At 34.9% G+C, this 15,903-nt stretch overlaps 2 protein-coding genes and 1 non-coding gene across 3 annotated transcripts; 2 read left to right on the forward strand and 1 right to left on the reverse strand.

The window, feature by feature from the left end:
• Positions 3,072 to 5,343, forward strand: LOC104790109. The gene is made up of 6 exons (XR_002038556.1): positions 3,072 to 3,214; positions 3,349 to 3,626; positions 3,717 to 3,866; positions 4,021 to 4,553; positions 4,686 to 4,938; positions 5,033 to 5,343. It is a non-coding gene; the product is annotated as an uncharacterized LOC104790109 (transcript).
• LOC104790110 (nodulin-related protein 1-like) lies at positions 5,556 to 6,536 on the reverse strand. The gene has a single exon (XM_010515813.2). It carries the CDS (start codon positions 6,377 to 6,379, stop codon positions 5,789 to 5,791), a length of 591 nt encoding a protein of 196 aa, XP_010514115.1. The 5' UTR covers positions 6,380 to 6,536; the 3' UTR covers positions 5,556 to 5,788.
• LOC104790111 (probable inactive purple acid phosphatase 9) lies at positions 7,847 to 10,131 on the forward strand. The gene is made up of 2 exons (XM_010515814.2): positions 7,847 to 8,666; positions 8,745 to 10,131. The coding sequence occupies exons 1-2, from the start codon at positions 7,980 to 7,982 to the stop codon at positions 10,008 to 10,010; spliced, it is 1,953 nt and encodes a 650-aa protein (XP_010514116.1). The 5' UTR covers positions 7,847 to 7,979; the 3' UTR covers positions 10,011 to 10,131.

Genomic DNA, 15,903 nt, shown 5'->3' on the forward strand with positions numbered 1-15,903 from the left:
TACTACTGAACCCACCATAGTTTGACTCCACTAAGTTGTGTTACCCTGCGTAGTAGAGATTGATCTTGTCGATTCAATGATGACAAAAAAAAAATTAATTACTTAACTCAATATAAAAGTTTTAATCTAAAACAAAGATATTGTAAGGGTCACATTTTTTTTTGGAAAAACTATGAAAAATAATTTGGAAAAGATAATCCATCTAAAAAACAAAATCAATGGTTAGAAAATATAGAAAAAAAGAACATCTTCAAAAAATCAATTTAGTGTGAACATGTTTTTTAGTGAACGGATATTCATTGTAAGGTTTAAACGTTTCTCCATTTAGATATTCTTGACTTGGTCGAAATTCTATTATGGCATATGATGCACTTGGACAACCACATTGTAGCGATATAACACTAAAATTGTTCATCAAACTTTGTATATTTGCATTTAATGTGGGATATCAATATGTTTAAATGGTCTATATAATTAGGTCAACAATCGACATTCGACGTTAGAACTTTTAAAAAGATGTTTTCATGGGATATGATTATAGAATGAACTCTTCTAAGGATAAAAAGTCAGAAAATTGTCGACAATATTGTTTACTTTTCCAGTGAGGTTCTTAAGTCATTTTTTGTTATCATGTGATATAATGTTGATTTGTCAGAAAAATATTATTTCAACACTAGACAATATATGACATATATATAGATTAGTAAAATAAGTAGTCTTTATACAGATTTATCTTTTAATCTTGAAATAATTGTATTTATATTCAATGATTCTTATTGATAAAAAATTTAAATAAAATCTCACGCAAATAGATATAACAAATAAATATTATCTTCAACAATATATCACTTAGTAAAGTAAGTTTAGTGTTTATATAGATTTATACTCAAAAGTTTGAATAATTATATTTGAGCTCAATACTTATATTGATTATAAAAAAATAAAATCCCGCGCATGCGCGGATCTAAATTCTAGTATACTATAAAATCATTTAAATGTAATAAAATAGTTTGAAAACATAAACATTAAACATAAACTGTTACTAAAAACACAACCATCAATATAAAAACTTCTAACAAAAAATATTATATAGAATAGACGCAACTTTGCAAAAATAATTGTTAAAAGTATTAGAAATATATAATATTTTATGAAGAATTATGGTAAAGATATACAATTAAAAAAACATTATGACAAAGTGATCCTAACTGAGAACATTGAACTAATGGTTATAATGAGTAAATATAATTTTCTATTAAATATTAGTTATTAATATCCAAATTATTTAGATTCAACATAAAACGGAAAATTTGTTTCAACGAACAATGATTTGTTAGTTATTGATAAAGAGACAAATATATAGAAAGTTCAAAAGACATGACTATTTAAATAGACACACCTACTAGAACGAAAATTGTGATGAAAAAATATGAATAAAATATAGTGAAAAGACACAACTCTACAATGAACAGATACAACTGTTTGAGTTTTTTTTAAAACAATAAAAACAATTTTTTTAGAAAAAATACTACGAAAGATCGCAACTGTTGTTCGCATTTATTCAAATTGTTATTATTATATTTAAATATTAAACTATTTTTTAAAGAAAACTTACGATAAATAGACGCAAATGTAAATTTTTTATTAAGTTATATTAAATTTCTCTATTGTTATAACCATTTCTAAAATTTTAGTTAGATTATAGAATAACGTTGAATATTAGATATTAATATTCAATTATTTAGATCCAACATAAAATGAAAAATTTGTTTAAATGAACTTGTTAGTTACTAATGAAGAGACAAATATAAAGAGAGTTCAAAATACATGACTATTTAAATAGACACACCTATTAGAACGAAAATTTATGATGAAAAAATATCAATAAAATATAGTAAAAGACACAACTCTACAATGAATTGATACAACCGTTTTAGTTTTTTTTTTCAAAAAAACAAATAAAAACAAAAAAATTACGAAAAGGTACTACGAAAATTTACAACTGTTGTGTCTGCAGTTGATTATATTTATACCTAATAACTCATATAAACTACTTTTAAATAGAAGGCATCTTTATTACCATATTGAAAAGTCAAATTCAAAAACTCACTATATAATCCATTTAACTCTTGGAAAAAAAAACTTCAGGTATTTTCATTAATTTTTATATTTAAAATTAACTAAGAGTTGTAAATTAGATTCATCATTCCAAAAATCTTTTGTTAAATAAAAAATTGGAGGAATTTCTTTACTTTTAAAAGAATGAATGCTAGAAATAATTTAGAAAGCTGTAAAAATCGTTGAGATTGAAAGTTTTAATTATTTTGTATCATGGCACAAAAATGAAAACAGTTCAAACAGACAAATATATATAAATTTTAAAAGATATGAATATTCGAATAAACACAACTCTACAATGAACAGTTGCAACTTTTGAAAAAACACAACTTTTGGTGGCATTTATTCGGATTGCTATTATATTCATCATTCCAAAAATCTTTTGTTAAATCAAGAATTGGAGGAATTTCTTTACTTTTAAAAGAATGAATGCTAGAAAATAATTTAGAAAAATGTATAAACCGTTGAGATCGAAATTTCAGTTGATTTTGTGTCATTGCAAAAAAAATGAAAACAGTTCAAACTGACAAATATATATAGATTTCGAAAGATATGAATGTTCCAATAATCACACCTCTACAGTTGTAGTGAACAGTTGTAACTTTTCATAAATAACCGTTTTAATGATCTATCACGCCTTTTCGAAAAATATTCAAAATGTACAATTGAAAAAACACAACGGTTTGTCACATTTTTTTGGAATTATTATTATATATAGATTAATAAGGTATATCTTTTCCAATTGGCAGGTACATGCTGCTGATCATATTTTATTGATAAACAAAAAAAAAAACAAATAGAATCCCAAATTCCTAAAACAAAATCTTCTACTAGCACGTACCAACCCTTCTAAATGTGACGCGAGCCGTACGTAACACAACCCACGTACAATCGATTTTGGGTACACACCTTAATTGACTTTTTTCCCCCTCTTTATAAAAGCATCAATTCAATTCATCATCACATTCACTCTATTAATCATTTTTTAATCTTGGGAGTGAGTGGGGAAGTAGGAACCATCGAGAGAGAGAGAGGAAAAAAAAAATGGTGGAACTGGATCTGGGAAAGAAAGGGCGCGTCAGACGCGAGCCACCATGTAAGTTTTCTTCTTTCTCATTACAAATCCCAAGGCCGTGTCGTGTCGGTGATCTTTCTCATACTCGATCATATCTGCTTTTTTNTTTTTTTTTTTTTTTTTTTTTAAATTCTGTTTGGAGTGGTGTAAGGCAGCACGGAATATCGAATTGAAAGAAGCTGTGTACAAGTTCGATCGAAAGGAGTACAGGTCTGTGAAAAAGAGGACTAGCTCTGGCTCATGGAGACTTACTAAAGGTGCTGATGGGGTCATCGAAACTGTTTGGCTTACCGATTCTGAGTGGCTAACCGATTCTGAGAGAGTTAGCAATGGGATCGTGGCTGTGAGGACGCGTAAGTATTATCAAGGTGATAATAGGGTTTTGACTCCTTGGATTATGTACGAGCTCCATGTCGCTTTCTTGAATGATCAGGTAACCAACAATTTTCAAATGCTTACCTTTCTTTCCGTTTCATTTGAATTTTGTGCCAAATTGTTACAGAGTTTTATTTTGCTGTAAAAGGCGGACTTTGTTAGGAGTTCCTATGTTATCTGTCACGTAAGTTATACGGGTGAACAAGAAGGTGGTCTTGATGAAGAACTCTCCCCGTGTGAGGAGGTATTGGCCCCAAACACGGTGATCAGTGACAACAACTGTCCTCCTAATGCGCAGGTTTGATTTCCGACCAGAATTTCATGTTGACATCTCTGCAAGAGAACTGTGCTCTGCTCTGTTATATGTTTCATTTTGTGGATACCTTGAATCTTATATAAGCTCTAACATGTGTTGTTGGACTTATTAAAGATGATCTTGATTTCCTTTTCAGGGATTATTTATTACAGAGGAAGCAATAGATACGAACCGCAAGAAACCACCGCATACCTATCTCAAGAACATGATCGTAGGCATCATCCTCTTTCTGGCTCTCACTGGCAAAATCATATCATCATCAGTCTCTTTAGAAAACTCAAAGGTAACAAATACCAGTGCCAGTGGCCTCTGTGAGTCCTGTCGCTGCTTCAACAACGTTCAGACGAACTCGAGTTTGTCCTCCTCCGTTTCCGGTGAGACGCAAACAAACAAGGCCACATTTCTAATTCGTCGTCATTTCACAACTTTCCATTCCTTGTTCGTTTCATATCTGACGGTCTCTCCTCCGGCTAAGAAGGTCCATCAAGTGTTCTTGAATTTCCGGGGAGGGGAACTGCGCTACAATTTTGTCAGTCACCTAGGTGATGCCTTGGAGAGGCACAACATCAAGTTGTTCGTAGACACATACGAACAGCGAGGCAAAGACCTTAAAAATCTATTTGTAAGAATCGAAGAGTCGAGCATTGCACTCGCAATCTTCTCTACTAGGTTTGTATACTATTTCTTTCACCTTCTCAATCTCTAGGTGTGTATTGTGGTATACTAGATTATCAACGACAACAAAATATAAGACATCAGACTCAAGAATCATAATAATCATAGTCATTTTCTGAAATATAGATATCCAGAATCTAGGTGGTGTATGGATGAGTTGGTTAAGATGAAGAAACTTGCGGATCTACGAAAGCTAAGTGTCATTCCAATATTCTACAAGGTGGAGGCAGGGGGACGTTAAAACACCAACAGGTGGCAGTGAGTTTGGTAAAAATTTCTGGAAGCTCGCCGAAGCTTCTAGTGGAGATCAGATCATGAAATGGAAAGATGCCTTGGTGGGTATAGGCAATAAGATGGGTTGTTCTGTAAAGAACTACAGGTATTGTCCACTCTGAACTAGTATATATACTTTTTTATGTGCTCAAATGTATGAAAGGATGTTTGATGGATTGAAGTGTACAATTTTTTGGCAGCGTTGAATCCGATTCTATCAAGGAAATTGTTAAGGAGGTGCAGAGAGTTATAGAATTAATTGGACTTGAGGAAGAAGTTAGGTCGCCATATGATTATATTTTCCGATTCAAGAGAAGCAAATCAGCAAAACCAAATGTTGTGACGTAATCAAGGGAAGTGTATTAGTAGAATATGAGCCCTCTTCTACTTCTTTTTTGTTTATATATTTTTGATGCGGTTTCTTGTGAGAAATCATCAGAACTGACTGTATGTAAGCCTCGAAGGTCTTGATAAAAAGATTCATTAATTTTCCTTGAACCCTTAAAACTTATTTAAGAAAGAGTACTGAGACATGATTACAAAAACTAAACCAAGCTTTGATTAAAATGTTCATCACATTTACGCGTTCTGTTCAAGCCACTTGTAAGTTAGCCCTCTTGGTTTGGTTAATTCCATGCATTACTCTACCTCTCTAACTAAACTAAGATCTTTGAACATTTTCTTGCTATTTGAAGTCCTGTTTCATTAATTTATAAAAATGCATTAAAAAGTTTTTGAAATTATATTTTTAAAGAACAAGAAAAAATACCTAGAAAATACTTTTTCTAGAAATTGAGAAAGTACCTAACATCATCATAATGTTCCTCAACTCAACCATACACAAATCCAAGTATCCAACAGTGACTAATTCATAAAACAACTGCTTACTAAAAGTAATTATAGAAGATAATCACTGACATCATTATTGTTACTCTACTAATTAAAACGTTAATCGATCATTTCATGAAACCTTGAGCCATCTTAGCATAATCTCCAAACCCATGGCCACCTCCGGACTTCTCATCTTCTTTCTTAGACGCCGGTGCTCCAGCTCCACCACCGTGGCTTCCCCCGGTTCCAACACCGCCGTGGCTTCCCCCGGTTGCAACACCACCGTGGCTTCCACCGGTGCCAGCAGTACCGTGGCTTCCACCGCCGGAGGAGTGAGAGTGGGAAGTTTCGTACTTGTGGAGATATTGTTCAGCTTTCTCGAGGTACTGACCGACACCGCTCTTTTCATCGAGCTTGCCATATCTAGAAGCGGCGTCAAGGATATCAGCGGTGGCTCCGGCGACTTTTGCTTTGTCCAGCTTGTCTGACTCGTTACGAGCAGCGGCTTGAGCAGCTTCGGCTACGATCTTGGCACTAGCCATGAGCTCAGCGTTGGAAGCTGGCCTATGTGCTGTTGGATCGGTGTTGGAAACCGGTTTATGTGTCGTTGGCTCGGTGTGATCTGGTGTGTTCTTGTTGTGGTTGGGCTCCGGGTCCGAGCTCTCCGGTTTCTTGTCGGAGAACTTCTTCTTTACTTGATCGGTGAAGAAATCCATGTTCGATGTTTCTTTTGTCTTTCTTTGTCTTAAAGAAAAAAGTTTTTTCTTGTCTTGAATTTGGAAAATGTAACAATAACAAAGTTATGCGTAGGGTATTTATTGAAAATTCAGAAATTAGTGTTTTTCTTTATTTCTTTGTCCACTAGTTTTATGTTTGTTCCCTTCATCTTTATCCACTAGATAATGGGATATTTATAGTCACGCTTCTTACGCCATTGATCTACTTTTAATGGTGTGAATTTATTATATACGGCTCTTTTTTTTTCTTGGTGTATTTTGTTACATGAATGCTTAGTTACATTTTGACCATTTCTTACAAGCTCGACCGTCAGAACCGGTCTTGGTAAAGTTTAATCATTTCACCTACATTTTGACCATTGGTGAGTATTCTTTGTTTCTTGATCATAAGTTCATAACATATACCTATACCTACATAAATGCTAGTATAATCTTGGATTCTTGATCATAAATGTAGAGTACGTAGAGCGAACACTACACTTAAATTATCGATTGGTTGAAGCTTTGATGAGTGGCACGGATAAAAGGGTCCTCATGCCACCTAACCTCAAGGTCCTCAACTCTTCACCATTTTATGATTTTGTCGGCGGAGTAATTAAACTATTTAAATAGTAGCGTACGTTAGATGAATTTTGGATAGGCTTTATCAGTGGAGAAGCAAGCCCTTAAGGGCACATCAATAGCCCACTTATAGATATAATTTTTGGGCCCAGCTTTGTATGAAATCATTTCTATTGAAACGATGTCGTGGGTAATCAGAAAAGGATGTGGTGAAGATGACCACACTTTGTTAATGATTTTTTTTTGTCAACAAGATGACCACATTATTATGACAGAACACAAGTGAACAAAAAAATCTAAGACCAATAAGAAGAAACTGAAACCGTATAAATTTGTATATGGTGAAACTAATTATTTATGTGAAAAAAAGAGTGGAACTTAAAAGTAAGTATGGAGAAGATAAGAGAAATCAACAGGAGGTGAAATATCAAAGACGTGTCATGAGAACACAGATCCTCTGGTTTCTTTACATTGTCATTTGAAATCATTGAGTTTGTGTTCTCAGGTCACCCCTTTGAATCTCCCCTGTTACATTATTTCACCCTTACTAACTCTTTGATTCATACTCTAATTTTGTGCTTTCGATTGTGTTATACCATAAGATTTGTGTCTGATACAGACACAAAGCATTCCATTAAGCATATTCTACATATATTAACAACTTAGTTATTGCTAAAAACACTTGCAAAAAAATATATATAAATCATGTTTTGATTTAACAATGATTGCCAAAATATACCTTAACAACTTAATTATTGCTAAAACCTTAAATTTAGAAATTAACTAATGGTTTCATACCATAATGTTTTTATTTTATTATTGAAAAATAGCATAGATATTTTGAAGGTGAAAAGTCATAAATCAAGTTCGGTTCCAAAGTCTTTGAAAACAATGACTTCATAATAACTCAAAACTCTTCTAAACCCCAAACAAAACCAAACCAAACTCAAACTCATAAATAAAAAAAGTTGACTTTTTTGACTAACGACCATCCTCCGCCGTGTCAGCCACCGTCATCATGATCGCCGTTTACTCTCTCTTCATCTTCATCTTCATCACCTCCTCTGTTTATTCCAAACCCACGATCTCATTCTCTCCCCAAACATTAAACCGATCCGGCGATACAGTCGTAATCAAATGGTCCGGCGTCGAGTCACCGTCCGATCTCGATTGGTTAGGAATCTACTCACCGCCGGAATCACGTCACGATCACTTCATCGGCTACAAATTCTTATCCGATTCGCCCGATTGGCAATCCGGGTCGGGTTCGATTTCACTTCCCTTAACCAATCTCCGCTCAAATTACTCTTTCCGGATCTTTCATTGGACCCAATCCGAGATCAACCCGAAACACCTAGACCATGATCACAACCCGTTACCCGGAACCCGCCATCTTTTAACCGAATCAAACCAGTTAAATTTCCGGTTTGCTGCTAACCGACCGGAGCAGATTCATTTGGGTTACACAGACAATACCAACGAGATGAGAGTGATGTTTGTAACCGGAGATGGAGAGGAACGAGAAGCTCGATACGGCGAGGTTAAGGAGAAGCTCGATAACGTCGCGGTGGCGCGTGGAGTTAGGTACGAGAGGGAACATATGTGTCACGCGCCGGCGAATACGACAATCGGATGGAGAGATCCAGGTTGGACCTTTGACGCTGTGATGAAGGATCTGAAACAAGGGATTAACTACTTTTATCAGGTAAAAAATCGAATCTTTAAGGGTTGTTTCGAATCAAAAGGTTGAGTTTTTGAAACAAATTTGAATTGGTTTAATCAGGTTGGGAGTGATTTGAAAGGATGGAGTGAAGTCCATAGCTTTGTTTCAAGAAACGAGAGCTCAGAAGAAACGTTAGCTTTCATGTTTGGAGATATGGGTTGTTCTACACCTTACAGAACATTCATACGTGGTGAAGATGAGAGTTTATCAACTGTGAAGTGGATTCTAAGAGACATTGAAGCTTTAGGTGAGGATAAGGCAGCTATAGTATCTCACATTGGAGATATAAGTTATGCGAAAGGTTACTCGTGGATTTGGGATGAGTTCTTTGCTCAGATTGAGCCAATTGCATCTAGAGTACCATACCATGTGTGTATTGGTAACCATGAGTATGATTGGCCTAACCAGCCGTGGAAACCAGATTGGTCTGCTTATATTTATGGTAAAGATAGTGGTGGTGAATGTGGTGTACCGTATAGTGTTAAGTTTAATATGCCTGGTAATTCATCTGAAGCCACGGGTATGGTTCAGGGACCTCATACTCGGAACCTTTACTATTCTTATGATATGGGTTCGGTTCATTTCGTTTATATTTCGACAGAGACTGAGTTTCTTAAAGGAGGGAAGCAGTATAGCTTTTTGAAGAGTGATCTAGAGTCTGTGAATAGGAGCAAGACACCGTTTGTTGTGTTACAAGGTCATAGACCGATGTACACTACGAGTAGGAAGATTAGAGATGCTGAGATAAGGCAGAGGATGATCGAGCATTTGGAACCATTGTTAGTGAAGAACAATGTTACGGTTGCTTTATGGGGACATGTTCATAATTACGAAAGGTTTTGTCCCATTAGTAACAACACTTGTGGTGAACGTTGGCAAGGAAGCCCTGTTCATCTTGTGATTGGTATGGCTGGTAAAGATACGCAACCTACATGGGAACCGAGACCTAATCACCAGGATGTCCCGATATTTCCTCAGCCTGCAAACTCAATGTATCGTGGAGGCGAGTTTGGGTACACTCGTTTGGTTGCTAATAAGGAAAGACTCACTCTTTCGTTTGTTGGAAACCACGACGGGGAACTTCATGATGTGGTTGAGATTTTGGCTTCTGGGGAAGTCATTAGCGGTAGTGATGATGATGGTAAAGACGACAAATTTGGATCTGAATCTGATATTGCAGTCTTGTGGTACATTGAAGGAGCAAGTGTGATGGTTTTGGGAGTGATTTTGGGGTATTTTGTTGGTTTCTTTAGTCGTAAAAAGAGAGAATATGGAGTTGGATCATCTAATGGTAGTTGGATCCAAATGAAAACCGAGGAGACGTGATTCAACTAATGATTTGTCTCTTGTTTTTGTTTGTTTGTTTGCCACACACAGGTTTGTATAGCATTCTTATATATTACGAGGTCAGGTACCATATAAAAAGCTTAGCAACATTATTATTTTTTTTTTTGCTTCAAAGACATTTTTTGGTCACAAAAGAGAGAACTCATTCCTCAATAGTTGCATACACTCAAAAGAACACAAAGTATATATTTTTTAAAAATATGATATAACCAAAAGAAAACACGTTTCAATTAGTCTTGTGACGCCATTTATCAAAGAGTATCAGAAAGAACCTTCTCCAAAAAATACCTTCGAGAGACTGTAAGCACATCACCAAAGCACTCAACAATCCTCCAAATTTCACAATTTTTGCGCCTTTCAAGCGTAATCTCTGCACATCGAATCATATTCTTATAGCCACTATCATGTTCATGATAAGAAGGCAAAGCCTCCACCTCCCACATAACCGCTATCTTTCCACCATAATCAGCCAATTTACCGGATCAGAACTTGGGTAGTCCTACCAAACCTTTCAAATCTCTCCACATCCTTGCCTTGGTGTCATATTGAGTTGATGTGGGTTACCCATTTTGACACCTTAAATGTAAACATACAGATATTCATTCTTAGTACTTAATAAATTATATGTTTTTTAATTGTATAATAGCTAATCTTATATAAAAAATTTATATTTTATTTTAAATGAATGCAATTTTACATTTATAAAAATAGAATAGATTAACCCATCAATTTAATCTATTGTGTACCAAATATTTTTAATTTACAAATTTTGACGGAGTAACCCGTAAAAAGCCTGAATATTTTTGAAATTTTTTAATGTTTACAAAGTTACAAATGTTTTTTCCTTTCTATTTATCTGTTTTGTTAAATAATTATATTTAAATTAAATGTAAAATAAAAAGTGTAGCCCATAAATATCTAATTATGATTTTCCCAACAAATAAATATATTAGTATAATAGAAAATCTAAAATACAACACGCTATTTAACAAAAAAAATATACATCACACTGACTTGGCCTTGGCAAAATACCCAAACCCAAAAATCCGAACCGAACCCGACTCAAAATACCCGAACCAAATCCAAACCAAACTCAAAGAAATACCTGAACGGCTTAACCGATATCTAATTTCAGTTGAACAAAAATGATTTCATACATAACATATTTTCCATTTTTTCTCAAAACAATTCTCCAAATTGATTTCTCAAAACCTAAAAACTTATTCTTTGAGGATCTTAATCGTCAATTCTGCCTTCGACGATGACTTCACCTCGGTTCTTGAATCTTGTGGCACAGGTGGGTCTCAATATCATCATCTTCTCAATTCTTTTTGTAAAACCTTTACTTTGGCAAGTCTCAAGATATCAAACCGCACTCACAAGTTTTCTATTTCTGCTAGGTACAAGTATGATTTGTCTCTAGAGAGATGTTTTCCCTTCTATTAAATCATTTAGAAAATTTGTTGAAACTTAGTTCTTTTAATGATTTTCAGGGACATGAGTGGAAGTAGTGGTGATTTCATAGCTGGATTTCTTCTAGGTGGTGCTTTCTTTGGCGATGTTGAATATATCTTTGATCCAAAAGTATATAAGTTAACTATTTAAGTGTTACTTATTTTAATTGTTAATTGTAAAGTGTTACCTATTTTTAAGTGTTAAGTGTTATCTATTTTTGTTGTTGGAAGTATGAACATCTCCGTCCTTTAAGGTTGTAGCTAACTTTTGGTAATGCATAAACTATCTTTACGCAAAGAAGATAGAAAAGCATTCACATGTATCTCAATTAGTGTTCAGATGATGATATAGGGACTTTTTAGAGTTTGTATAACTTATGATCTTTCTAGGCTTACAAATCATTTTTTGTTTTGGTTTAACCATTTTCAATAGTTCACCTGACTTCACCACTTGATTGGTGAGACGACCGTACCCGGATTCCCAATCCTCACAAAAGATCCATGGAAATGATCTCACCGGAACCCCATAATTCTGGCGAGACAACCGACATAGAAATCGATCCTTACAAAAACTCCCAAAAATACACCAACCCCCACCTCATCTAGTTAATGAGTCACACAACTAACCACCCCTAGCGACCAAGTAACAAGAGAGGTGGGCTGTTATATTAGATTTCGTTCAGCCACGGACAACACTTCCCCACAAATACTCCAATTCAATATCAACTCCTCCAGTGTCGATCGACACCTCCACCTGGTGTTGATCGTCACCCAACGCACCAATTGCAATCCAACATACATGGTGTCGATCAAAACTCTTCTAGTGTCGGTCGACACTGACGCCCAGGACATCACTCATGTCAATCTCTCCTCATCCAAACTAACTTCAGCCGTTCTCCAACGAACAAACAAACAACAATATGTTGGTGTCGACCGATACCACCTTGGTGTTGCTCGACACCCAACATTGCCACCACACGTCCATGAAAAACGTCCATGTTAACCTTCAGTTAATTCACAAACTCACAAATCCACCATTGGATATGAAGCCTATAACACCACAAAGATCCCCACCAAATTTCAGCCAAATTGAATTCTGTTTCATCCTCCAGACATTGCCCCAAAGTAGCATCTTGGACCAGTCCGCGCTGTCCATACGTAAGTGTTGGTGTCGACCGACACCAACCCATAAACCACGACCAGAACCTCCCTTCATGCTCCTTCTCGCCACAAAACCCAAATCCTTCATAACTATTGATTCCCTAATCGAATAACCACGAAAACAACACAACTTACTTGGATAACAGCCATGAGAGAGCCTCTTTGTCTCTCTCAATCCACCACTAAGTAATCACATCCTTCATCCACACCTATGAAGAAGATGGATCTCTTTTGTCCTCCTCTTATGCCCAAGCACAAGATCTCTTCCTTCCAGCATCCTTGACGAACTACAAGAGAAGCTCCCCCTCAAGCCCACTGCTCGATATCCTCTTTTCCCTAATGTTGAGAACTCCTTCCTTTTCCCGTCCATCCCCAAACCATCCTCTTTCTCATCTATTTCCCAAGAGAGAACCCACAGCTCTCCTCTCTTCTTCTAGGGCATGAGACGACTCTCCTTAACATGGTGTCGAGATAACACTTATATACTCGAGCACTAGGGTCTCTCAAACCAAACCACATCAAACCGAAGATTAAAACTTAACCGCTGAACTCGCGAAATTGTTGGTATTGACCGACACCCCTATGGTGTCGCTCGACACCCACCCCCAAATTCCCTTTTTGGTTCACGGGTGATACAATTGGCATCAATCATCTTGTTGCTTTGGGCGATCTAATAAGACCTTATAAAAACGTTTCATTTCAAACATTGTGTTTAACTTTTGATTTATGACTCAATTTTGCTTTGCGATTTGGGATTTTATGATATTTTTATAAGGTTTGGGTTGTGAATTGCTTTTAGAGTTGTTTATAATGTAATATTAGATAAGGTTACTTACAATTTTTAACTTCAATAACTTCACTAGAGATTGCTTTGAGAATCTCATTGTTTTGAGTGTCTAAGGTTTGTTTTGCGAATAACTACCCTTTAAATTGATTTATAAGGTTTTATAAAAAGTAGTTTCTACTTGATTTATGAGGTTCTAGATATACATTTTTCTAACTGTGAAAATGAAATTGTAGGCACAATGGCTACAAGCATGATGGGGCAGAAACAAAATGTTAAAAGTTTGTGTCCTATGGCTACATTTCTTTCTTGGGATAGATTTGAATCCAAGAATCAAAAACCGTGTCGAAAATACATGTTTTAGATACTTTTTAAGTATCTCCAAGACGATACATAGACTTTACATGAAGCTTATCACCGCTTTACCAAAATTTTATGACTTAGAACATAATGCTTTTCTTTTGGGGAGAGGAATGAGAGTATGTTCTACGTAGATATCGGACTTGCCGATATCTTATATAGTACTGGATTTTCCATTGATGGGTTACATGTATTTAATTTGAATTTTCTATTTTATTAACAAAATTTGTATTGGTTATTTTTATACTCAATATGAATTCAGGTATCCGGATATGAAGATAAATATCTTAGGCATACAATTATGAAACACTTACAAGTAACAAAAGAGGAGGCTCGCAGGTTGTTTTATCAAAAGAAAGAACAAATCTCTTTAACCATCAATCTTAAGAAGCTGTAATCTAGATTTGAAAAGATGCCAGATGGAGTGGATGATTTGATGCCTTATCAAAAGGCATATCTTTTCTTTTTGGTGGGGAGTTTGCTTTTTGCGAAAACAACAGAAGGTATATCTCCTATATATCTACAGTTTCTTGTAGAATCAGACAACAAATATGCTTGTGGAGTAGCGACGTTTGCATTCATTAAGCATGAGTTGGTATCAATGAGGGAATATCTTATGAAGGGTAGGACCACAAACTTCCATAGTTTTGGGTATGCTTTGATAGTTAGGTCTGAAACACAATAAAACAAAAAATTTATCAAAACATTATTAGCCACTTTGTTACATAATACATAATAATGTTACTAACATTTTTTTCTTTAGTTTTTCATTGTAAATATTTGCAATAGAGCTATTTTTGTGCTTACACAAAACATTATCTATTGATTCTTTACCTTCCGGGTTTCCTCTGCTTTCGGGGTGGTTGAACCTATTTCCTAAAAAAATGATAAGAACATCTTTGTGAATCATTTCCAAAACAAGTTTCACAACATGATTGAAAATTAGGTAATACTTCTTTAAGACTGTATAAACTTCTTATATATATATATATATATGATTATGTATTCTTGTTATAAACTCAATATTTGACTATATATATTCACAGGTTAATAAAATTTCTGACTGTAACCTTGAATTGCCTTATGAATATAAAGATCAGACTTATACGAACTATTCATTTACAACTTGTATTTGCTTTAATGTCGTCGCATATGATTGCCCTCATAAGTTCTTCAAACAATTAGGACTAGTGGAAGTGTGCACACCTGATGAGATGCTAGATATGAAGATACATTCTAGACTATCACTTAGCCAGAACAAAAACAATGATTGGAGAACAACATGTTTATATGCTAAAGTGAATCAATGCTAGAACAAACGACATATAAACTCGTTATTATCCAATTCTTGTCTTTTTCTTGCTAAGTGATAATTTGGGATGTATCTTCATATGTGACATCTCACCAGGTGTGCACACCTTGCCAGTCCGCTTGAAGAACTTATGAGGGGAATTATATGCGATAACATTAAAGGGAATGCAAGTTGTGCATGAATAGATCATATAAATCCTAATCTTTATACTCATCATGCAATTCAAGGTTACAGTTAGAAAATTTATAAGGTTGTCATGTAACCTATGAATATATAATCAATTATTGGGTTTACAACAACAATACATAACCATATATCAGCAGTTTATATAGTCTTAAAGAAGTATTACCTGATTTCCATCATTTTGTGAGGTTTTGTTTGGAAATGATTCACAAAGATGTTCTGAACATTTTCTTTAGAATATAGATTTAACCACCCCAAAAGCATAGGAAACCCGGAAGGTAGAGAATCAATAGATAATGTTTCGTTTAAGGACGCAAATAGCTCCACTGCAAATATCTACAATGAAAAATTAAAGAACAAATGTTAGTAAACATTATTATTTATTATGTAACAAAGTGACTAATAATGTTTTGATAAAAAAATTGTTCTTTTGGGTTTCAAAACTTAACGTCAAAGCATACCCAAAATCAGGGAAGTTTGTGGTCCTACCCTTTGTAAGATCTTCCCTCATTGATACCAACACATGCTTAATGAATGCAAACGTCGTTGTTCCCCAAGCATAGTCGTTGACTGATTATGCAAGTAACTGTAGATACAGGAGAAATACCTTCTATTGTT

Source organism: Camelina sativa, chromosome 6 (assembly GCF_000633955.1).
Source record: "Camelina sativa cultivar DH55 chromosome 6, Cs, whole genome shotgun sequence".
Classification (NCBI taxonomy): Eukaryota; Viridiplantae; Streptophyta; class Magnoliopsida; order Brassicales; family Brassicaceae; genus Camelina; species Camelina sativa.